The sequence below is a fragment of the Fusarium pseudograminearum genome, chromosome 2 (assembly GCF_000303195.2).
Source record: "Fusarium pseudograminearum CS3096 chromosome 2, whole genome shotgun sequence".
In the NCBI taxonomy this organism is placed as follows: domain Eukaryota; kingdom Fungi; phylum Ascomycota; class Sordariomycetes; order Hypocreales; family Nectriaceae; genus Fusarium; species Fusarium pseudograminearum.
Window position 1 is genome coordinate 2726699 of NC_031952.1, and position 23952 is coordinate 2750650.

General features: G+C 48.3%; 8 protein-coding genes across 8 annotated transcripts, besides 2 other annotated features; 4 read left to right on the forward strand and 4 right to left on the reverse strand.

Moving 5' to 3' along the window:
- Positions 1–659: 659 nt before the first annotated feature.
- Positions 660–1839, reverse strand: FPSE_11971 (uncharacterized protein; the record flags this gene model as incomplete). The annotated part of the gene is made up of 3 exons (XM_009265088.1): positions 660–1094; positions 1143–1487; positions 1540–1839. The coding sequence occupies 3 exons, from the start codon at positions 1837–1839 to the stop codon at positions 660–662; spliced, it is 1080 nt and encodes a 359-aa protein (XP_009263363.1).
- An 865-nt stretch (positions 1840–2704) lies between these two features.
- Positions 2705–4094, forward strand: FPSE_11972 (uncharacterized protein; the record flags this gene model as incomplete). The annotated part of the gene is made up of 5 exons (XM_009265089.1): positions 2705–2839; positions 2904–3233; positions 3284–3649; positions 3718–3805; positions 3859–4094. 5 exons carry the CDS (start codon positions 2705–2707, stop codon positions 4092–4094), a joined length of 1155 nt encoding a protein of 384 aa, XP_009263364.1.
- Positions 4095–4398: 304 nt separating this feature from the next.
- FPSE_11973 (uncharacterized protein) lies at positions 4399–6183 on the reverse strand (the record flags this gene model as incomplete). The annotated part of the gene is made up of 2 exons (XM_009265090.1): positions 4399–4735; positions 4784–6183. 2 exons carry the CDS (start codon positions 6181–6183, stop codon positions 4399–4401), a joined length of 1737 nt encoding a protein of 578 aa, XP_009263365.1.
- Positions 6184–7440: 1257 nt separating this feature from the next.
- FPSE_11974 (uncharacterized protein) lies at positions 7441–8361 on the forward strand (the record flags this gene model as incomplete). Its single annotated transcript, XM_009265091.1, has 2 exons — positions 7441–7513; positions 7568–8361. The coding sequence occupies 2 exons, from the start codon at positions 7441–7443 to the stop codon at positions 8359–8361; spliced, it is 867 nt and encodes a 288-aa protein (XP_009263366.1).
- Positions 8362–9615: 1254 nt separating this feature from the next.
- On the reverse strand, positions 9616–10311 carry FPSE_11975 (uncharacterized protein; the record flags this gene model as incomplete). Its single annotated transcript, XM_009265092.1, has 1 exon — positions 9616–10311. The coding sequence occupies one exon, from the start codon at positions 10309–10311 to the stop codon at positions 9616–9618; it is 696 nt and encodes a 231-aa protein (XP_009263367.1).
- Positions 10312–10681: 370 nt separating this feature from the next.
- On the reverse strand, positions 10682–12265 carry FPSE_11976 (uncharacterized protein; the record flags this gene model as incomplete). The annotated part of the gene is made up of 1 exon (XM_009265093.1): positions 10682–12265. One exon carries the CDS (start codon positions 12263–12265, stop codon positions 10682–10684), a length of 1584 nt encoding a protein of 527 aa, XP_009263368.1.
- A 2506-nt stretch (positions 12266–14771) lies between these two features.
- Positions 14772–14799: a repeat region.
- Positions 14800–17367: 2568 nt separating this feature from the next.
- Positions 17368–17394: a microsatellite.
- A 123-nt stretch (positions 17395–17517) lies between these two features.
- FPSE_11977 (uncharacterized protein) lies at positions 17518–17838 on the forward strand (the record flags this gene model as incomplete). Its single annotated transcript, XM_009265094.1, has 2 exons — positions 17518–17607; positions 17731–17838. The coding sequence occupies 2 exons, from the start codon at positions 17518–17520 to the stop codon at positions 17836–17838; spliced, it is 198 nt and encodes a 65-aa protein (XP_009263369.1).
- A 3194-nt stretch (positions 17839–21032) lies between these two features.
- Positions 21033–22802, forward strand: FPSE_11978 (uncharacterized protein; the record flags this gene model as incomplete). Its single annotated transcript, XM_009265095.1, has 3 exons — positions 21033–21389; positions 21442–21712; positions 21763–22802. 3 exons carry the CDS (start codon positions 21033–21035, stop codon positions 22800–22802), a joined length of 1668 nt encoding a protein of 555 aa, XP_009263370.1.
- Between the last annotated feature and the right edge of the window lie 1150 nt (positions 22803–23952).

The window sequence follows — 23952 nt, forward strand, 5'->3', positions numbered from 1 at the left end:
GAGTGCGTGGGTGAGTGAGTCCCCGGGCGGAGATTCGGGATGCGGGTGCGGACGCGGAGGCCCGGACGGAAGGTCGGGCGGGGTTGGTTAAATGACGTCCGGATCCCGGACGGCGGAGACTAAGTAGGTAGAAAATGAAGCTTTTGGAGATGTTGATTTCGGGTGATTAAAGAGGAAGAGAAATTAGAGAAAGAGAATTGAGGGTTATTTGTGCGCAGTTGTTTCCATCCCTCGCTTCTGCCCCATCAACTGTGACGGATACTACTTACGCATTTATCATCCCGGCAAGGTTGAAGCATCAATCAAGTAAACATACGCGCTTATCACCAAGGATACAGAACAAAAGCGAGGTTATTTAATCCATATTGATATCGATACCATCTCTAGCATATTAAGTGAATTCGTTTAATTATTATTTTTATGGGTGAGTTCATGATGTCAAATAGCAGAAAGTAACCACTTTGGCGGCAATAAATCATGACTAACACCATGAATATGTCTCATGATACACCCAATGCGACACATCAGATCATGAGTTCTTATCTCCATAAAATGGTTACCAATCAATTAGGGAGGAATGGTAGTCTACAATCAATGATACTTTTCTGACTAGATACCAACAACACAGCTTCGACAAATATGTAATGTATGTGTTTTGATCATTTATGCTTCTCAAGACTTGGATGCCAGCAAGGGGACGAGGGGGTCACCTCTTTCAGGCGCGCCGATGCAGCTGCAATCTCCTCGTCAGTAACTATTCCTCCTTCTCTCCGTATATACTCCGTGTTACGGACTATGTACTCATCGCCCAATTCCGGCCAGTCGGCATTGACGAGCGTGCATCCTTGCCTTGGAGGTTCCATGGGAAGTTTGCGTTCGTACTTGTCGCGGAAGATGTGATACTTTGCGAGTGCATCATACGGATGCCACCGGGGGCGATTCTCGTTGGTCCCATGGATTGGCAAAGGGCAGGTAGCCCCTTCTTTTGGATCAGATAGTAAAAAGTTGATGAGAGAGTCGAACTGATCTGGTGTGGGCGGATAAAGAGTCCTTGGGCCTCTCAATCGGGCTCCATGTATCCACATAGATTTGCACTGAGAATTATGAGACTCATGTTTTTGTTTCTTATACGAGCAACATACCTCTGACTCGGTCTCTCCGCGGTCAAAGACGACAACGCCCCCGAAAATCTGTCCTTCTGCCCAGTATCCAACGACATCTGCAAGTCCTTGGGGATATTGGTCCAAATAGTAGTATGATGTATGGAAGAACGCACAAGGTGGAATAACGTCTCTGACTTCCGATGCCAAAACTTGCTCCATACGCCGGTCCTGTGCCCAGTCCTGGTATAGCTGGTGTTTGTGTGCACCCTCGTCAAGGTTAAAGAGGTGCACAGCTATCTGATGGCAAGCAACGACAACGAGCTCGACTAGACGGAGTTTAAACTCCTGAGAGTGCATGGAGGTTTTTTGAAAGGACTTGAGAAGCTGGCCTCAATGTCAACGCTCTGTAATTTGAGACCATCGCAATGGCACTTACGAATGCATCGAAGTTTAGGTCGGCTGGATTATAGGCGGCTCGTATCATACGAGCCTTGTCCAGATATCCATCACAGATCTGAGTATGGCATAATTCGTAGACCGGATGGCCTTCAACATACGGGGCGCCATCTAAGAGTGAGTCTTCGGTTGGTAGCCCATCGAGGATCTGAGCATATGTTTGCTCTGCGATATCAATCGACAACAGATTTGAGAGTGCTCTGCAAAATACATTGCGATGGCTCTCATCTAGAACATCGATAGTATCCCCCGGGCTTGTTGTAGCATCGCTATCGTCCATATTTGTGTGTGTAAGAGAGGGAGACATTTCCATTCATGATTAAACAGTTAAGAAGATGGGTACTACCAACGTAGAAAGGTTGCTGAATAAAGGTATGAGTGATGAGAACGGGCAGGTAGTGAGTGCTACAGGGATGAGATGGTGGAGGCGCTTCATGCTACAGGCTTGCGGGGCACAGCCGCTGACCAAACCTCTTTCCATTAACCACCTACAACGTTGAATATTTGCAATGTAGGCCGGGTCGGCAAAACAGGGAATGAAGGGACCAATTCTAAGCGCCTGATGTCTTGGGTATCATGAAGTTCTGAAAGAGCAATTGTCGTACCACCCGTGCACCTTCCCAGCGGCTAAAGTTGAGTGAGAGTATCTTAGCCGACCAGCATGATCACAGTAAGATGTGAAGTAGCCGCCGAACTACATTGAACCGCAACCCTGTTCAAGGACAGAATAACCTCCCTCACTCTGTGCCTGAAACAAAAATCACTATATATTTATGCGGTTGGTTGCATTTGTCTTTCTTCGGTGGTTGTTGTGCAGGGCAGAATAGGATGCGAGGTCTGAGCATAAGGTCTTCGTGAACCAACATGCATAGGTACAATGTTGTTTCTATTCTCAAGCGCTGATCATGTCTTCGAACTCGACTCTTTAATCTTCAGAACGATGTTAAGAAGCCGCTCGACAGATAAATAGAAGAGAAGCCTCCTAGATTAAGCATAGTAGAAGTTCAAACCACATCTTCCCCTCAGCATTCATCCAATCTCTCCTAGTGTCACAGTCTTTTTCACATATCGTTTCGTTCCCATTCATACCAAGTACAATATATCGCTTCTATAAATTCTATCTTTTACAATTTTCCTTTACCGTCATGCCGCGTGGCGAGCCTTTGTTCATGAGCGTATATGGCATCAATGGCCTAGTTGTTAACGAGTCCCATCTAACACCCGATGGACGGGATGTCGAGACTTTTAGCAAGGAAGAAAACTCTTGGACTTACACGTCTGTAAGTGTTCGACCTTTGCCATGCCTCCAACTGTAGGGCAAGGTGGCTGACAAAATATACCTAGCTTGCATCTGCCATCAACATTGGAATCAAAATGCTCGAGACGCCCGAAGGGAAGCGTTGCCTTCTTCAACTCGGCAGAGCCGTGATCCAACAATGGGTTAGAAGCAAGACCCATCGATTCGGTGGGAATCCTAATCACATGGCGGTGTATGTCGACCATTTCCTCTCGGCATTGAGGCAGGGTTTCCCACAAGTTACTGTCATTCACTTGGGAGGGCCTGATATCTTGGCCTGTACAAGACGCATGACTCCTAGGCCTGGCTTTACCTGGGACGGAAACCTCCATGCATATAGGCCCAACAAAGCTGTAGGATTATATTTCAACATGTCGGTAAGTAAGTCGAAGCTCGCAGCCAGGGCATCTGAACTAATGATCTCTAGCGAGTTGCTGATATGGTTGGAGCTGCTTCCGTCATGTGGCAGAAGAGCACGACGGCTGCGCCATCGGCAGACAAGCGACAAGCCCGTGAGATTTTAACTCAGATGACACAGAAGTACAAGGAGTTCCAATTTATATTTGCATCTGCCACTACCCATGAGCTTTGTCATGCGTTTGTAGGGTATCTAGCTCAAAACTCTCAAGACGCTTCGAGCTACACTCCCCCAAATGTCAACCATCTAGATTACGGAAGCGGCCAAGTGGATTCTTCCTTCGTTCAGAAAGGAGAATCAGGAAGATATATGGAAAAACTTCTCTTTGGCGGAGCTCTCGAGTTTTATCGCGATCCTCGAGAGGGTCACAACCAGGTATGGCCAAATCCTGCACTATGCGCTCTAATAAGTACAACCATTAATGTTACTCCAAACAATTATAGGTGGGCATACCACATATTCTCGATCAGAATGCTGTCGCTTTTCGGGTTGATCCCAAATTCATGAGTTCAATGGTGGAGAGCTCTTCAAGTAGGTAACAGCTACTAATCACTCGAAGCTGAATGCTAATGCTGGTCATGTAGACTTTCGTTTCCCTTTTCCCAAGCTTGGCTCTGGCATCTCCGAGAAAGATCGTGTGCGACAAGGGGTACAGAGCTTAGGAAGCACCAAAAGCGGCGGCCCCTTGCCATCTGGTCTTATGTATATGCGTTCTCGCCAAGTTGGACCAGTGCTAAAGTACAACATCACCCAGGAAGAACTGAGTAAAATCCCAGTAAATCCTCGACCACTTCGTGCTCAAAGGGTGGCTACTATGTAGCTAAGGGACGTTACCCGTGCGGGCCATGGGAGATAACTGAGCGTCCAGAAAGTCCAGGGGACGTCACTCACATATTATCCGTGTCATTTATCAGATAGAGCGTTCGGTAGGGCTAATGTAATGTCAAATCATCTTAATCTGGTCCATATCGCCAAGGAGTCGACATGTTTGACCTCTTTTATTGTCAAGTCTGTATATTATACTACTATTTCCGCGGGTATCGAACAAAGCAGCGCGGGCCTCCTGCACTCTACTACCCATACATGTAGTCTTTCTATATTCTCAACTCTTTCCCTCTCTTACTTTATCGCTTGTTCTCATTTGTCAATCTCCATGCGCGTAATGGCAGACTCTGGAGATGCATCACCTTGGGCTTGATGTACCAGAAGAATGTCGCAGCGCCAAACAATACACAGAGAATGTTTACCGTGTAATATCCATCATGGGTCATTTCGCATATTCCGCCACCGGCTTCACATCGCTCCTTTTCGGACTGCACTGCGCATGAAAATGCCTCGGTGACGAGTGTGCCCTTCAATGCTGATGCTCCAGACTTGCCAGGGTGACATGTGGCCACTGTAAAGCTGTCGACGAGCTGTAGAACAAAGTACCTAGGGAACGTACCACCAAGGTTGCACACACTGAGTTGTTAGCTTGTACATTTTGAATACGAGATGTGTACTACTTACGTTGCGAGGAGCGTCATGTAGGTACCACCAATGACAGGATCCGAGACTCGGGCATGGAAAGCCGAGACTGCAACAAACATAATGGTGTTGGTAAAGGTCGAGAACAAGTGCTCGGCAATAACCACCAATAGATACCAAGATGTGACTCCCTCGGAAGGAAAGATTGCGACGACAAATTGGGCAGATAGAGCGGCGACAAGTCTACCAACAAAACCCCAGCACCAAAGACGCATGGGAGTGTACTTTTGAGACCACATTCCGGCGTAGTAACCCAGACCGATCTCGAAGGGGAAATCAATAAGAACTGTTAAAGCCATGTTGTCCTTGCCGAATCCCTTGTCCAGGAGCTTCAAGTTGGTGACACCGTCGTTAGCTTGGAAGCCAATCTTGGCGATGAGATGAACAATGATGATGGTTTGAACGTTCTTAAGCTTCAGGATACCCCACATGATGCGGTAGACATCCCAGACACCATCTTCGTTTTGCGACTTGTCCTCCTTCTTCAAAAGTCCAAGTCCAATGGTGACAATGATGTAGGACCAACCCCAGAACTTGAGGTATCCTCCGAGCGAGAGAAGACCTTCATCGGAAGGAACGGTTCGGAACCATTTGTTGGCAAAATCGGCAGCGTTGAAAGCAAGGAAAACGGTATAAGACATGAAATGGCCAGCGGTGAGACCAACGGTTTGCGCAGTTGAAGCGTATGATACGTTTCCAGGGGTCAGGAGTGTCAGGGCCCAGCCATCTACAGCAATATCCTGGGTGGCGCACATGAGGACGAGGAAGAACCACCACAGCATGAACGAGAAGGCTGTCATGCCGCCAGGCTTTCCGGCCGTGTCCATCATGCTTTCAACGTGTGATCCAAGCCACAACATGCCGAAACCAGAGAGAAACTGAATTGGGACAATCCAAGTCTTGCGTCGACCAATCTTGGGGCTCCAGACAGCGTCCACGAAAGGACTCCAGAGGAGCTTCAGAGAGTAAGGATATGAGGCCAAACTAAAGACACCAATTTCGCTGTAAGACATATGGTTCTTGAGCAGGAAAGGCACGGAACCCGTCGCTAGGCCCATAGGAATACCCTGCAAGAAGTATAAAAGCACCAAAAGAAGGAAACTTCTCTGGTCCTGTCGAGGAAGCTCGAAGAAGCCATGGTCGTTGAGGGCTGGTGTCTTGGGAACAGGATCGTCGAGGGAAAAGGACTCGCTCTTGATGAAGTTCGCAGCGACATTCTCGTCTCCTGGATTAGCAGCCTTTCGGCGCATCTCTACTCCGCTGCTCATTTTGCCGTTGCCGTTGATGTGACCGTTCCCATTCGCATCCTCTGTTTCGTCAGTTTTGATTGTCAGGGGCGGCCGGGCGGATTTGTTCTGGGGTCGTCGAGCTCTGGCGGTCATAGGTGCCGGAGGGGAAGAGGCTCGAGGCTACGGCGCGTATTAGAGAAAGTGGTGGTGTAGATTGTAGAGGGGGGTTGAACGAATGCGACAAGGAGGCGTCGAAAGCGTCAAAGTCAGATGCGGGTGCGATTCGATGGATCTGTCTCGTTTGCGTGACGTATTTTATGGGGAAGTACAAATATAGGAGATGAGTTGAAGATTGTTTGAAGCGAAGAAGTTGTCGATGAAGAAGAAGATACGTAGCAGAAAATAACAACTAGAGTGAGAGTGAGAGTAAGAATGGATGTAAGTTGAAGGAGTGCAGCTGATAGGAAGGAAGGAAGGTTGTCCAGTCGTTGCTGTACCAGGAATGAATGGTTAGAAATCTTAAGCGGGCCTCAGATTTGATTCAGAAGAGAAGGTCACTGTAGACGTTTCGGATACGGGCTGGCCTAGGCAGAAAAAGAGGACCTTGCAGGCTCCCGCTACCGTGGCCTCTTAGAGATGGGATATGATTGGGTTGTTTTCTATCTGGGGATGGATCTAGAATCTTGAATGGGAATAGTGATAGAGACGGTTTTTTTTTGTTCTTAGCTGGCCTTTTGAAGACAGGCTCTTTTTGGTGGCGATGGTAGAGATATATCTCAGTTTGACGTAAACGTATAAGGAGTGAGATATTTACATATATGAATACAAATGCAAAGTGAAAATTCCAGAACAAGTAGGGACGCCTTCTTCACAAACCGCAGAGAGGACCGAGCAAAATAGATCTACTCAACCCCGAAAGCCAAGCACTCTCCGAACTCAGTTTTTCCCAAAAGGGAAGCGCGTCAGGGGTTGGACGCTGTTGATGTTCCGGAGCTTGGGGAACACTTGTGGTAGGTTAGCCAATGACACCTCCTACAATCTGTCACTGTGTGATATTCTATGGCTGTGACAAATCAGGGGACCAAAACATCAAAAATGCTTACAAAAAGACAGAGTATGCTCAGTGCAATTATATCATACCTATCAATCGATACTAGAAAAGATTCCATATCATTAGAAATCACTTCCATGTGATCAAACCCAAATTAATCTAGTTAATTTAGTCGATACGGGGCATGCAAGTCAGAAAGCGGGTGCTACGAGTCTTATCTTATCAATGTCCCTGTCAGAGCTTCCACCAATCGTGACTCTCCAACCATTGTTTTGTAAACAGCCCAAAACAGCATCATCGTCATATTTATCGCAACCTCAATTTCAAAATTCACCGTGTCGCCCAATACTGACCTCATCATGTCATCCGAAACTCCTCCTCCAACAGAAAGCGAACTTATCGATCAGGAAATTGCGGCCCTCAAAGAACAAGGTCGGTAGCCAAAGCCAATGGCGCATTCAAAACACTGTCTAACGCGCACGACAGCTGCTGCATTACGCAAGTCGCTCAAGATCCAAACATCTACTATCCTCTCCGCACCCTCGACGCAAGCTCTCCTCAAGTCAAACAAAGGGTTCTCGTCCCGCAAGTCCTCATCTCACACCAAAGTCCTCAGCCAGTCCGAAAAGCAAAAGGCACACACACAACAAAACCTTTACCGCTCGTATAGCTCCGTTACGGCCTTCAAGGTCCATGATCCAGATCCCAATGCAGTCGACGGCGGCCATGTTTTGGGTTTACGATTCGAAATAATGTCCAAGAGCCAGTTCTTGCAGCCATACTACGTCTTTCTCAACCGACCATACTACAACTCAAAACACATGCGCGTTCACAGAAATACACTCCCTCCTGCGATTTCCATTGCTGGATTGGCGGCGCGACATCTCCCAGCTCCACGCCCAGAAAGTAATAGTCCCCCACGGCAGGACTTGGATCGATTTGTCAGAACGCTACGACGGGAGGTTGTGCGGTATCATAACAGATTGGGTGTTTCCGCCGATTTAAGACGAAGCCTGGGACTACACGGCAAAATCGACGATACAGTTTTACCCGACGACATTGTTGAGGTTGGGATAGCGGACATCGAGGCCAAGCAGATCAGGTTTTCCTGGGCCGATGACCGAAGCGGCAGAGTTGTCATGGACAGTGACGGCAAGGTTATCAAGCTCATGATGTTTGGCAGAGAAGGCCGTGACTGGGAGACGACTAAGGAGCTGTATGGCAAGTACGAGCGTATCGAAGACGTGGCCAAGACGCTTCAGGAGTATGTCAATGGTTGAAGTTGAGGATCGACAACCCCTATGAATCACGAATTAGAAAATAAGACATGGGACACGCGATACAAGATACACGATACACGATACACGATACGCACATTACTCTGAGCCATGGAACATACGAAAATAGTCGACTTGTTGGCCTTCTGGCCCAGGCACAAAGGGGTATCTTTCAGGCCATGATTGGGACACTTGGCAGGTTCGGGCTGTCCCCAACATTGCGAAGAAATTTGCCACGCACATGCATTCGACACTGCCATTCTATCGAAAGCCACAAGCATCACACGGCAGTTTGAGCTGTCAGGGTGGATGGGTTGAAGTGGCAGCGATAAGAGTCACCTTCAAGCCTCAATCTTCCCGGTCGAGCACTATGGACGCAAGGGGTACTCAGGCTCAAAGAGACAGGGGCGCTGATAGCGCTCAGATGGTGTTTACGAAAGATTCGAGTTTCGGAAAGAATATTGGCTGTTCAATTGTCGGTGTATGAGAAGGCGGTGGGTTGCGCCACCCAAAATAACAAACATTGAGGTGGCCCGATGCGCGGCCGGGCTTATCGACGGCAGTGGCCTTTTCGGTCAATTCAGCTGTGCAGTGCCCGGTGCCTGGACAAGACTGATAATGGATTCAGGGCACGCAGGTGCATGGGCTACAAGCAACTTTGTGACAGAACGCATGCCAATACGACACATCAGCCGAAGCATGGCCAACTTCTATTATTAGCAGGCCATATATGCCATGCCACTTCTCTCTTCGGTCAGCTCCCGGGATATCATGTTGCTGGGGTGTGAGATTATTAGTCTAGCAAAATGAGAAAACAAGACATACAGCAAAAGCATCACAGTACCACATTCAGCTTGGTTGATGTATATTCCTTGTTTTTCATATCATGCTTCGTATTTGGTCCATGTGCAATTGTACCCTGAAATTTAAGGCCAGGAAGCAAGGCCCAGATACTAGCCCTGGTTACTGATAGGTGACATGTGAGATGTTGAGCAAGACTGGCTAGATTCATCCCTATACGCTGCCTTGGACTTCATGAACTTGCCACACAATGTCAACACGGGGAAACTCATGTAGAATCTTGTAGATATCATCAGATCTGCGTTAGATCTCAATACCTTCTGGGATATTCCATTCTGACAATTGTTAGTTTGCCAACATTATCCAAGAAAGATAGACATACCTCAATACTTTTCACTCGAATCCCACTGATCCCTTTCTTTTTCTATAGCTGTCTTTCCGAGGCCCTCAATAGCCTCACCAATCCAAAGGCTTCTTGGCCACCGGCGCAGCCCCCGACCCCAGCGTGTCATCCATCACACTCTCCAATCTCACACCCGTCTCATCATCCAAAACGCTCCTATCAATCTTCCACAACTTGACCTGCTCCTCGATAACCTCTGTCCACTTCTTCACTAATGGATGCGCATCCGCCACATTTGCAAAGACAACTTCCTCCGCCCCTGCGGCGGGCTTGACTTCGTACTTCCAGTTTCCGTCTTCAGCCCAGTACTCAGGCTTGAAGATACCATCTGTGCTGAGTTCCTCGCGTGCTTGCTTTGTGAGCTCGATGATTTTGGAAGAATCTGCGTCTTTGAGGTTATGGACGGCTTCTGCGATGCCTTCTAGCAGACCTAGTAGTTGACCTGCTCTAAGTCCTACGCTCGCGCCAAGACTGAACCCCTCATCGAAACCAGCCTGAATGCTGCTCTCTTTGGAGACAGTAATGCCCTCACGATATCCAGCTGTCGTATGTTCTGTCTGTAGTCGACGGATATCAGAAGGGTGAGCTGCGCCTGACTCATCATTGTGATGCTCTGCAGGTGACGAAGGGCCTGAGCCAAAGACGTCATCTAGCGCATCGTTTGTTTCCTGATGATCAGGTTGAGGGTCATCCTGAGGACGAGCGATATATGGTTCGTCAGTCATTTGTTCGACAGGTTGGAAATGCATATTTGATGTTGAAGCTTTAGGGTACATGAATTGGTTTCAATGTTTCACGTTGTGTGAGTGGGGGTGACTTTTTTCCTGGTGGCGCTAGAAATCCCTGTATGCGCATGCAGAAGCTGAGTTTGAAGCCGAATTGATAGTTACATGCAAGATGTCGGCTTTGTATGCATTTTAATTTGACATTATTTCCGTATTACCTTTTGTTTAAACCTAAACAAGACATTCCTGTTTTTCAACAGGTCTCGTAAGTTAGTGAAGCTTGGTAATCATAACTCATAATGCATGTTATTACTGTTGACTAATACGTGAAGAGTCACAACGTTAACGACCTATCCTGGCTAAATAATCAGACATCCTCATCGACTTTGTCATGTCAAGACACAACCGCCTGCTCTCCATTATGTGCAGGCATATCCTCGTCTGTATTCAAAGGTTGCAACATGTGATATTTCTCACGCAGATACTCCTTCTGGTTCTCTCTCATCAATCCCAACTCCAGGAGGAAATTGACAACATATAGGAAATCTTTGACATGCGAACGAAGCCCGTCTTCTGCGTCGTGGCCCGCAGGAAGAGCAAGGACGTCGGCAATTGTGCTGGCAATCTCAAAGAGCTTTTGTATGATGCCGCTGCCTTGGGTTGCTATACTCACAATACTATCCAGCCTGCCAACAAGGCTGCGGAGTTGTATTGACAGACGTGATGCTGGGAACTGTAGTGACAGTCCTTCATGCGTTGTGTCGGAGGATCCAGAGTGGAGAAGACCTTGTGACAGAGCCAGCTGCCAGAGCAATGTGCGCAGCCAAAGTCTCGTGATGAAGAGGTCGGCACGTTGTAGTTCCGTAAAGCCAGCGTGTCCAGCAGTGTTCATCCTTGCCTCGGCCGACGCGGCGTTCATCTCAGCCTGGTCAAGCTGCACCTGCTTGTTCTCGATCCACTGCACCGTTAGCCCACCGATTGAACCCCGTTGCGATTGCCAACATGCGAGGAACGTCTCGTCCAGAATCAGGAAGAGTTCTATTAAGCAGTTAAACCCAACTCTGATGTGTTCCGGTGTGGAGGCATCTGTAGCCGAGAGGTTTGTATGAAGAGGGGGCATAATGCTAGGATATCCATCGGCGATGGTTAGAAACCTCTCGTGTATGTATGCCTCCCAGTAAACTTGCTGGAACCGAGCCATCGGATATGGTGTCCGTGCCGGGTCTGGTAACGTCCGTTGCTGGACCTCCATGACTTGGATTAATGATATAGCCTCCCGAATAAAGCTGAAACTTCGGTCGAGGCGAGTTAAGCCCATTGTTGAGATCTCGAGGTAGATACATGTAACGATGCGCTTGATGCTGTGAGGCACCCCCTCGTCTACGCGTCCTGGGCCGTGACTACTGATGCCGGCACGATAATGTGCTTCGAGACTGTGGTATACCAGGTTGCTTATTTGCGCTGCTACGCTACCGTGTGAGTTGTCTGCCGTCTGTGATAAAAAGGTGGTGACGGCAGCATATGCGTATACCAGAGCTGCATCCTCGGGATTATGATGCATCATGGATATTGACGCCAGGATTTCCTCGGGGGTAATTGCAGGACTGAAAGGGTACACAACCTTTTCAAATTCTGGCAGCAGCGAGTGGAAGAAGCCACTGGTAAAGGCCTCGGAGTTTGGAGAGAAGGGTCCTGTTGCTGATACTGAACCAGGGCTACTCCCTGGAGGCCATTCGCTAGCCGCATGAGGCGTTGAATGAACTGCCGAGGGAGACACGGACGCGCTTGGCGAAAGAACCGTCTGCTGTTGTAGATTGCCTTCTCTGGCCTGAGCTACAAGACGTCCTCGCTTGGGGTTCTGACGTTTCCTGGGTGCCGTTGACCTGATGCATTGGACATCGAACTGACGGCAAGGCGAGCAGGGGTTTCCGTCATCACACTTGACCTTGCGCACTCGACAGCCATGGCAGGCAGGCATTGCAGAAATAGAAATAAAACAAAAACAAAAAAACACAATGCTGCGATAATACTGCAGACGGTATAAGTCAGGACAGGCCCTTATTAAAGCCGTAGAGTGGAGGTCAATATGAAGCTGAGCTGTTTCGAGATGAAGCGCGTTTGGCTTTGGCTCCAGCCCCAAGATGGGGGGGATCACGTCGGGCCTGAGCAAGCGCTAGACGCATATGGAAGGCAGACATAATAGGTCACGTGGTGAAGAACATGCATATCAAACGAGTGTGGCTTGCGAGGTATTGCAGAAGAATGAATGAATGATGAAGCAATATAATATACTTTGATAGACACAGACATGATGAAAGACTGATGGCGAGTAATTTGATAGCTATGGTGGAGTCATGGCCGAGTGCTACGTAGAGAGAGTGCTACGATGAGATAACGTTGTCGGTAGGTAGCTTTGGTCTCGGCTGTAGTTTGAGTCTTTGACTCGCGTTTAATAGCTGCACATACAAGCTAAGTACATTTCCCCTGATAAACGGTATTCTCTACTGCGACGGTACATGATTCAAACTCAATTTAATCTATACAAACATTGCGAGTCATCAATACGAGTGCATGAAACCCCAGGCATACCGACCTGATAGGCCCTTGGCCGCCTGTAGCCTCATGCAACCAACATTGCTTTTTTGCTGCAGTTTGTAGATCTACATGGCGGCTACGGAGTATTTTAACTGCAGAGCTGGTCTATCATGTATGATTTAGACCCTGGAACTGCATGAATAGACCGCCAAGTGAGTTGCATTGCACATGTCACTTTACAACAATAGCTCCCTAGGCAGGTAGATTAGGGGCGTTGATTACTCTTATCTCTTGTCTCGTCTCTTGTGAAACAGGTCTCTCTGTCTTTGGGTTCAAGGCTGGCAAACAGAACAGCCTCATTCATGTATATCAGACAACAGCTATTCCTTACTCAATCTCTCATCGGAGTGAGCGATCACATTTCCACATTAGATTCCACAGATCAAGCATCCATGAATATCCCCTTACAGGCTTCCAGACCGACACAAACGTTTATACCGACCATTATACCGGAGTCAAAGCAAGTGAGCCACGTCTGCAAATTATGCCGAGGCTAGACCATGATGTCGGTAGGCGGTATTCCGATATTATTGAAACATCATCACTCATTCTATCCACCGCATTGGAAGAGCGAGTCGGTCTGGACTCGTTTCACCTCATACCGCATAGTCTCTATGACGAGACAAAACTCCTATTTGCGACTTTCGGCTCGCGTACCCTTGACGCAATGCTTCCTTGCAGGGTTGACTCGTTGGGAAATCTTCTGGAACTTCTCCCACCGCCTGGAAAATCACCGTGCTTCATGGCCCATGCCCATGCCCAACCGTCTGGAAGGAAGCCTCGTTGTTCCAAAGCGGATCACCATTTTAGCATGACATCTCGGCCGGTACACCGGTAGCTCATATGTAGGTACAATGTATGTAGCGGTCTGGGGGGCGTTTGGGATCGTAAAGTTCCCCATCACGGGCTTTGAAACCCTACACAGACAGGTCAGGACAGCAGAATTTTGACCAGGCCCAGCCTTGCTTATGCCATGCTGTCACCGATTCGATGGCGCTTACAGGTGGATGAGTTTTGGTCCTGAAACCCTGCCCAGGTCCCCCGGGCCAGCTAGCTAATAGAGCCAGGCTAGCCCAGCTAGGTATGTAGAGCAGCGAGTGACATGGAGGCTAGATTAGAGCGTCGGCACCGGAGCCACGGTTCTGACGCTGCCGCTGTCCGGGGGTGTTAGAGTGAGTTGCGACGAACGGGGAATATGACCCCTGCAGCCCGGACAACGCTTGCTTTCCAGGTTTCGTTCCGTTGCCAGTTGGGCTCAGAAACGCAAGCCGAGCTAGACAACAAAGCCAGCGTGTGTAGTGAAGTGTACATGTTACAGCACAAAAGGACTTTTTAACAGGATGGCACTTACATATATGTGCATGCAGTCAGTCATTCGACTCATACAAGAAGCGATATGACACACACACGCCCACACCCTTTCCCCAACATTTCGGTCTCCCTTGAGCTGAGTGAGTGAGTGAGCCCTGACGAAGCGGCACTTGCACGGCATCTGATTTCTGTCAGATATCCAAAGCGCTTCTGATCGCATGGCAAACAGGGATAGATGGGCTCTGATTCTTGGGTGCAACCCATCCAGCTAGGAACAAGACAGAGAAGGACCCGCCCCGGTGATCCAACACTTTCGGTTACACGTACCGGTGGAATGAAAAGAGCCCACAGCGAAAAGTCGGGACAAGCCCTTCTCCTGATTTACCTGCTCGCTGGCAGATGGGATGGGATGGGTTGGGGTTGGGGGTGTGAGAGAAGAGGACAAAAAAAAGGAGCCTACAAATGGATGGGAATTTCCAAGGGCACTTAGACAGGACCGTTCTCGTGGAACCGACTCCGATTGGCTGTATCGAGCTCGCAGACCCTTCTTCATTGCTGAGGACCGTTGTACTACTCCGTAAAAACAAAATAAAATAAAAAATTAAAGCATGTTCTTGTGGTTAGTTCGTATCCGTGAATCCTTGTCCTGGTTCTTTTTTGCTTGACGTTGGTGGTATTACCGGTGACATTTTGTTTACTCTCAGGTAGTTGGAGAGGTCGTTACAGAATTGATGTACCTTACTGTAGGTCATAATGTTGTGTATCATGAATTAAAATACTGATCGAATATTCCTGTGCGTCAGCTTGAGCCTCGTGTGTCATTTGTTACACACACACAGTATCTTTGTTTTTTTTTTTGTTTTGTTCCGCAAAAAATGATCGCCCCTACATCTCAGCCTTTGACGTGTCGCAGTTGTGTTTGCCTCACACCCGAAACCTGTCAAAACTGTCGGAAGAATAAATAAATTACTTACCCATAACTAACTAACTATTCCCTATTCATCATCCTTACCCATTATCCTTACCCTCGACAAATTCCGTACTCGGGAAACTGTTCCCTTGCCACTGGAGACCTTCCTTTGACAATCCTAATCAATTCATCCTTCCCGGAACTTTGGAATCATTATCCGAACATCGGCAGACAAAAAAGGGCACAGGACCGTGGAACTGGAACTGGAAACTCGAGAGTCCCGTATTAGCGTAAGGTTTGACCTGGACAGCGTTGCTTGTGATTCTCTCGATGGCACCGCACCAACGGATGATAGTGGAAACTCAAAGGAAACTAAGGGCTGGCCGTTGATGATACAGAACCTTTTTGTCCCTTTTGACAGGGCTGTGACAGTTGACCGGGCTCTTTATTCCTAGTGTTAGGGGAAGAATGGAAGAGAAGAAGAAAAAACCTGGACCCTGGTCTATGAAATAATAACGTGGCTCGGGAAATGAACTGGCTCGTGCGAAGGAGATTCTTGGCTACCTAGGTGATGGAAGAAATGGGAATGGGTGGATGGGTAGATGGGTTGGGATGGGATGACTAGATGGGAAAGGGGTCTTCGATTGTAAAACACAATCCATCAAACAGTCCACATGAACATGAACTGTGAACTGGCTCGTCGATATTATGGAGTAACAGCACAACCAGACCAACCCAACTGCCACTTAACAGCCCGGTTGTTTAATACGTAGGTAGCACCAAGGCTAGGGTCTACCCGAAAGCGGTGGACAAAACAATACAACACACAACAGACGTCACCTCTACTGTATGTACAACGACCCTACCTATATGCCCATCGACCCTAATCCTATGCATCAAGGCCTGAATAGCCGGGGAGACGTGTACTTGACACACTCATGTGCAGCTACTCGTCGGTCGGTGTGGTATGATGACGGAAAGGACGAGAGAAGAAACGATCAGTGCCTCTGAGTACGTATGCTGTTTTAATTATTGCTTTTTGTATTGAATCAGTGTTTTTGCCTACCATTGATTAATTAAATTAAGTGGTCGACAAAAAAAACAATGGCTTTTTTACAACCTGTCTCCCTGTTTTTGGTCTTGTCTCAACGGGAATGATGTGTCGTCGGATGGAGAGCTTAGCCGACTTGTCACAATGTATGAAATGCTAGCTATTCCTGTGTGCTATCCCACACACCGAGATTGGATCTGGATGTCATCATAGTCCAGCTGAGTCGCTCACCGTCCCTTTTTTTTTCTTCTTTTTGCTTTGCTTCCCCTTGCGCCCTAACGTATAGTGACTTCTGAGCCCAAAATCAATCGTGGCGTCCTCTTCTAGAATTCTGTTTGGAATACAAGCCCCTAGTTGCAAGCTTCATCCTTGCCCGGACACTGACTGAGATTCCCCACAAGCTTGCTCTGGGTGCTGTATCCACCATCCCTTCACTTGAACTTTTTTGGGCGACCCCTGGCTGGCTTGACCCGTATCAAACGCCCTTGGCCCTTGATCTGGTTCATCATCTCGCTCGCCTTGCGTTTACTGTCTGTATGTACAGCACAGCGCTGTACAGCAAGCACAGTACACAGGTGCAGCCATGACTAACTGACTAGCCAAATTGGTCCTTCTCCTCTCCTCCTCTGGTTCTCGTGAGCCATGTAAGTCATGTTGACTGAAATCGAAAGTTGAGACTCCAAGAACCATCCCGCCTCAAACATGGCTTCCGATCCCCGTAACAAACAATTGCCACATTTGGATAATCCCCCAGGCCAGTCCAAAACCAGGGCCGGCAACTTGAGCTGGCGTTCCGTCGCTAGGCCAGTCCAGTGCTAAAAAGACAGAGAGGCTCACACGGCCCCTGCCGATCCTAGCACTGGGATAGTCTGAACAGCTAGGCCTGCGGTCTGCTAGGATGGGACCAGGCACAGGGGGGCGTCTTCCAAATGCTGGGCTAAGAGGGACAACTTATCAGGGGGTGTTTGTGCGTTGACCGCCAGGTAATGGCCAGACTGAAAGTATCGGTGCGCAGAAGCCACGCGAGCCATCAAATTTCGGGGGTACCTTTCTCAGATTTAAGACAAAATGGTCCCCGTCATAATTTCTTTGCTGCGATCAGTTTCTCTTGGTTTTTTAAGAATACCCCGTTGTGCGCGTTGCCCTTGGATTCCTATCTTTCAGTTCATCTCAGTTCAGTTCAGCTTTGCCATTACTTGCTTGCTGCATTACAACACACACACGCACACACACACACACAACCTACAACCAACGACTCTACCAAACAACTCATCAGCATATTCATCTTTGTCCAAACTTCTAGGACAACCTACCTTTGTGCCGTTCCAACACCAAAACAAAAACAACAAAAACCACCATCATCATGCCTCGCGGACCTTACGACACCACCGGCGTTGTCAAGCCTGGTGCTCCCAAGCCCCCCAAGGGCAAGAAGTGCCCTCAGCTCGTTCCCGTTCTTGAGCAATGAGACGATGCAACATTTGCGATTAGACTTCTGTTATGAGCCAGCGTGCCTCAGGTCAGTTTTCTCCTCCTTCTCGAAAGCTTTCCACTCAGGTTGCTAACCCCTCCTTAGGGCCACACTGTAATACCAAGCCAGCATGGGTGCTTCAGCGACATGCGCACTGTTTTTGCAATGATGATATCGACTGCCGATCGAAATAAAAAGGGATTCGTGGGATGACGGAGTTTGTGGGTTTATGCTTTCTTCTGCTTTGGGAAACGGTTCGGAAAAGTACTATTAGACGGAATACTCAGGTCTCGGATCATGATATATCTATGGAATTGTCAGAGGAGGAGGGAAAACGGCAATACGGTTATAGAAACGCACATATGAGTGCGCAAGGTCTCAGGACCGACTTAATACTTTGATACCTGTACCTATTGGAATACGATTTGAAACAATAATTTTTTGACACTTTGTACATCCTTGTGAGATCAGAGCTGACGGTTCTGTGACGTTTATTGAGTTCGATAGTGTGCCCGTTTTGTGGACTAAAGATACTGGGCGTCAACGTTGTTGCATAACTTGCAGCCCTACAGAATATAGTTTGAACTATCGTGATCTCGAATCGGTTGGTGGAGATGAATGGACCTGGTGGAACCTGTGAAGCTAACTGAATATTAATTAACTAATCCAGGGACATCCCAGATGGCGTCTTGTCATTTTCGAGTCCATCGTGCAAGTTTCTCCCACCTGAGAGGTGATTGGAAGTATGTAGTCATTCCGTGGTAACTCCGGTTTCGCATCGTGTATAAGCCATCAAGAGGGATGTGGCAATGGATTGATCAGCGATGGAATGAAGGCAAAAAATTGGCTAGGGAGGAAACGAAAAAGAAGGGTCGAGTTTATGATCATCTGAAACCCGTTTGCCAGCCACGACGGTTGAGTTCTAGATGAAGGAATGCGCCGACCCTTCCTTCCCCTCTTTTCCAACGTCTAGAGTACCTCATCAAGGGAAGGTGGCCGTTGACTTTGATAGTTGCCACCAACGTTGCAGTAGAAAAAACTGGCCAGAGGCAGCAGATGGCTTCATCTGTATTGAATTAATTCCGCAGCTACTTCATTAACTGCATGACAATTTCCGCAATTGTGGCCGTTGATGTTGAGATCGTATTCACGTGATGTGATTGGGTGGAAGTGCGTGTAAGTCGAAAGTGAGGCTATTGACGATGCGGCAGCAGCCGAGGCAGGGACCAGTTTGAGAAACGACACGTTCGAATCAGCCCTACGATTGAATGCAAAAGGAGGGGTACATCCCGTCTCTTATCTATTTCAGCACCAACCCAGCATGAGCATCTAGTCAAGGCACGGCAAGGCAGGCAGGTGCTTCATATCTGGAACTAATAATAAATGGAGGCATTACCCCGGATTCCTGTGTGGGGGTGGAGCAGTATGGACGCGCGGGATGTTTACTCTCCGACCCATTTGTACTCTCTCATCTCTCTATCTATCTATCCTCCACTGCACTGACCTCTTCTGATGCATGAGATCGGGTGCAGAACCCAGATCTGGCAAATAGCAGGGCGTCACCTGGATGACCAGGTCGTGGCCTGTCATTATAGGTGCGGGTTGTTGAAGCATCGATCATCTGAACATCGTGATGGCTGACTTGAGCTTCACTTGCATCATATCATGCAAGGCCATAATTCAGTCTTGAAGGTTTCACTTTAGCTTGTTGATATGCATGCCCGTTATCTCTAGCAAGTTAGCATCACGATGCTGTTTCTCAAACACCGAGTACACCCGAGTGGTGTGACATGTGGAGCGCAAAGACCGTGTCGGTCTACGATCATTTAGAAGTTGTTGAAATGAAGCTGAGGCCTTGTTGTTTGTTGTCTCTGGATTGTCTCCTCGGTGGTACTCGGACCTGCAACGGTTGATGGTGATTGTTGTCATAGTAGCTGTCCCTGTTGCACGTATATGATGGCTCCAGTGTGGTCCGACACCGTCGACTCTCGTACCAGCCGACCTTTCACGCAAGGGTTGTAATTGCCGAAACACGCAGAACAGGCGACAAATTGAATGCTTCGGTATAACTATGGTGCTTCTTTCGGTATAGTCATTTCAAGTGGTCGGTCAAGATGCTAGATAGATGGATTAGTGGGATGGGATGAGATGGGGAAGAGTATAGGGTGGCTCATGGGTATCACGAACAACAAGAAGGTGTCCATCTCAGACAATGCAGCATGAGGGGTAAGAGGGGCTCGTTAGAATAGACTGAACACGTATGTCTTTTTTCTGTGCCGCCGGATTTTAGTATCAAGAGAGAGAATATTGGTGATTGTTCTGGCATTCCGGCCTTATTATGCCAATATATCATTGCTCGCGTTTTTCTATATCTGATGACATATTGTTCTTGGAGCTCAGAACTACCGTACACTCTACTGCATGTCATCATCGGTCGCGTTAACATTTGCCATGAAAATGGTCTGTATATGGCCCGTGAGCGCTTGTCTGCGTCTGCTTCTGCTCCTGCATCTGCATCACATAGTATCGAAGGGTCGAGCTGGGCTGTCAAATGTCTGCCATCATCTCATCTCCCACTTTTTTGGTCAAGTGCATTGCATCAAAAAAATTAGCTCGGATGCAGCCGATCAGAAGCACCCTTTTTAGGCCTTCATACATCACTGCCTGCCTTTCTGCACCAATAGGTATAAGCCATGTAACAGTCGACAAAGGTATCATTCACATCAACCACCAACCACCAACCTCCATCCAACCCGCCGTTCCCACTTCCACAACTGCCAACCTCTCGTTCTAATCAAGTCCTTCTCTCTAGAAAAATCTACCAACTTACAGAATCCTCCTCTGGGACCCCTGGAGTTCCCAACCTCGAACTAAATTCGTTCCTGAAAACTCCTTCTTAAACGTCTTAGCGATCAGATGGCGCATCCTGTTAAAGGCAAGCGGCGGCGTTGTTTACAAGCTCCCCGGTCTTAGGGTGCATCACCAATTGGCCCTCCACAAAACTAAGACCCTTTGGATGAAGCACGATTGCCTTTCGACCAACGACATCCGCAGCACTGGCGGTGACAACTGGCGCCTCCCCTGTCTTGGGTTTCCGAGTTGTCGTTCACCGCCATAGAAACGTCCCCACGCGGCCCGCTCGCGCACCCGGCAGACTGTTCCCCGTCTCTCAGCCTATCCGCTCTGGCTGATGGAGAGTCCATGCGGTGAAGGCTTGTGCTTGCAATGCTTGAAATACAAATGCAGCACCACCTCTCGTGCTTTCGACCAACTGATTTTACAAAGGCTTCTGCTCTGCAGCCTGGAGAGCCCATGGCCACTCCGCAATTTCACATTTAATCTCACCTTGTTCAATGACAATACCGTCCTATAGGGCGAGTCGCTCATGAATGGATTCCAACACCATCATGGCGGTCCAAGAGACCATTGCTGCCCGTAATTGGCAGCAGACCGGATGCTTTTTTGCAGGTGTCTGGCTCGTTTATATCGTCGCCCTCGTGGTTTGGAGACTATGGTTCAGCCCTCTGGCCCATATACCAGGTCCCAAGCTGGCGGCTTTGACTCAATACTATGAGTTCTACTACGACTTTGTCCTGGGGGGGCAATACAACTACAAGATCATCGATATGCATGAACGATATGGCCCCATCGTCCGCATCAACCCTTGGGAAGTTCATGTTGGAGACCCTGAGTTCTTCTCAGACCTCTACACCAGCCCCAGCCCCAGCCGACGCAGGGACAAGTGGACGTTCTACACCCAACAGGTAAACACATTATGCTACAACAGAATAAAGACAGCTACTAACACTAGCCTAGTCCGGTGCTCCTCGTACACAGGTTCCTCATCCAAACGCTCTCGCAGCCCCCAAGACTGCGACTGAAGGCTCTCTTGCTGCCATCGACCACGGCCTTAACAAGTTGCGTCGAAGTGCGCTGATCCCTCTTTACACAACTCAAACTGTGCGCGAACTGCAGCCGGTTATCGAGGAGAGAGTGGAAGCCCTTCTGACTGCGTTCATGAACTATGCCGAGGTATCCAATGGCCAACCTCTTGATGTCATGTATCCCTACTCGGCCTTGACCAATGGTAAGCTTCTTCCCTCTTATACTGCTTGGCGTCTCTAACATTATCCTTAGACGTCATCAACGAATATGCTTTTGCTCGAAGTGACCATCTCGTCGAAAAACCTGATTTTGGTGCCGAAGTCACCAACGACCTTCTCATCGGCACCCACATGGGACCATGCGTGCAGCAACTCGATTGGGTGCTCACTCTTGTCAACGCTTTACCCGAGTCCATCTCGAACCGATGTATGCCAGGCTGGGGTGGTTTTCTCAAGATGAAGAACGATATCTTCGAGCAGATTCACAGTGTCGATCCTCCCCAGAGCACAGGTAAATGGAGGATGGTTGGAGGTCATCCTACCATGCTGTCTACCAGGGCCCGATCTGCACGGGAGAAGAATGCGTCACGCCAGGCACAGGAAAGCCAAATCAGTGTTCAAGGCGGCGCTCTTACTACCTCGTGGGCCATGTCCCTTGCCACATTCCATCTCCTCAATCGTCCTGAGACTCTTCGCAAATTGCGAGACGAACTCTTTGCTGCCATGCCTGACGCTTATGAGACCGTTCCTCTCTCACGACTGGAGAAGCTCCCTTACCTTCGGGGCGTTGTCAAGGAAGCGCTGCGACTCGGTATCGGAACTAGCAGTCGTCTCGCACGTGTTGCTCCAGACGAGGCTCTTGTATATCATGATCGCGAGAACGGTGAGGACTGGAACCTACCACCAGGATCCATCGTTGGCATGAGTCCTTACAAGACTGTCATGGACGAGAGTATCTTTTACGACGCCCGAGGCTTCCACCCTGAGCGCTGGGTGGAAGATGGTGAGCGACTTGACAAATACCTCGATATCTTCTGCTCTAGTTCTCGCATCTGTCTCGGCATGGCTCTGGCCCACGCCGAGCTTTACCTTACACTGGCCAAGCTCTTCCGCCGATGGGGAAGTGGTGGTGTTGTGTTTGGCAGTGATGACGGCGACCAACGCTATGGAGACGTTGGCTACCTCAGCATTTTCGAAACGCGAGTTCGAGATTGTGAGATCGATGCCGACTACTTCATGCCCATCCCATACAAGGGATCCGAGGGTTTCCGCTTCTCCTTCGAAACCTACTAAGTGAAGTCAAGCACTTTACACTTATGAAATCAAGGTACTGGTATCTTTCCTTGCTCTGCTTTGCGATACCCCAGTGTCTTTCTGTCCTTTTCTCTTTACGAACCTTTGATGAAAATGAGGTTGTACGAAGGCTATACTATGTTATCATGTCATGAGAAAGCTATGAGTTTCATGTTTATGTTTATATGATACGGCACATGCGTGCCTTTTCCTATGTCTTGCGTTATTGTTTTGCACCTTTGCATTCCGGAGGTCGTCTTTTTGCTTTTATGGGTACTGTACTGTGTTCCTGGAAGAGGATTTGATCGCGGGAGAGTCTTCGGCACCAACGGGACTCCAAGGATACGACCCAATCTTCAATTGCCGACAAAGGCGCACGGGCAAGAGGATGGTCTTCTATGCCACGAAAAAATACGATGTATGAAATTACACGAACACCGAATCCGATAGGATTACAGAAGAGTTTACTTTGCCGATTTTTGCGTCTCTGAAACAAGGAAACTTGTTGTAGGGACAAGATTAAGACGGAGAAACCAAAAAAGAACCATGAGTTACTGTTAGTTATGAAACAAACAAATGAAAACATTAAAAACATCAATATTCATCTCGACCTGCCAGTTCCTGCGTCCACGTATCCGTATGTGAATGTTACCTTGCAATATAAAGACTCGCTTCCAATGCCGATCCCAGGCCTACGATTGAAACATTTACGGCAGTTCATCTGGTGCTTCGAAAATTAATTAACAGTCATTGAAATGGCAGTGGAGCGTGTCGTCAAGAGGTTCCATGTAGTAATTAGAAGCCCCTAATTTACAGGGGGATGGCTGACGCCACACGACCTGACACAGGTACTAACATACTATTATTATCCAAGCACTCAGGTAGTTGACGTAGCCATTGGGTTGGAGTCCCCTCGGATCCATTCGCCACGGAGCCACCGAAACCACCACGTTTTGCATTTGGAGATTCAATGTTGTTAGACGATCAAGTGTCCACTGCCTCCTGAATCTTTCTTCCGCTTGTTTTGTCGATTCCTTGTTTCTTTATATCTTCTCCCTTAGCTATATACTTGTTCTGTGTTCTGTCTGCGTCTTGTTGCTGTCTTGCTATCATTTCTACATCTCCTGCCATATCATCTGTCCTTAAATAG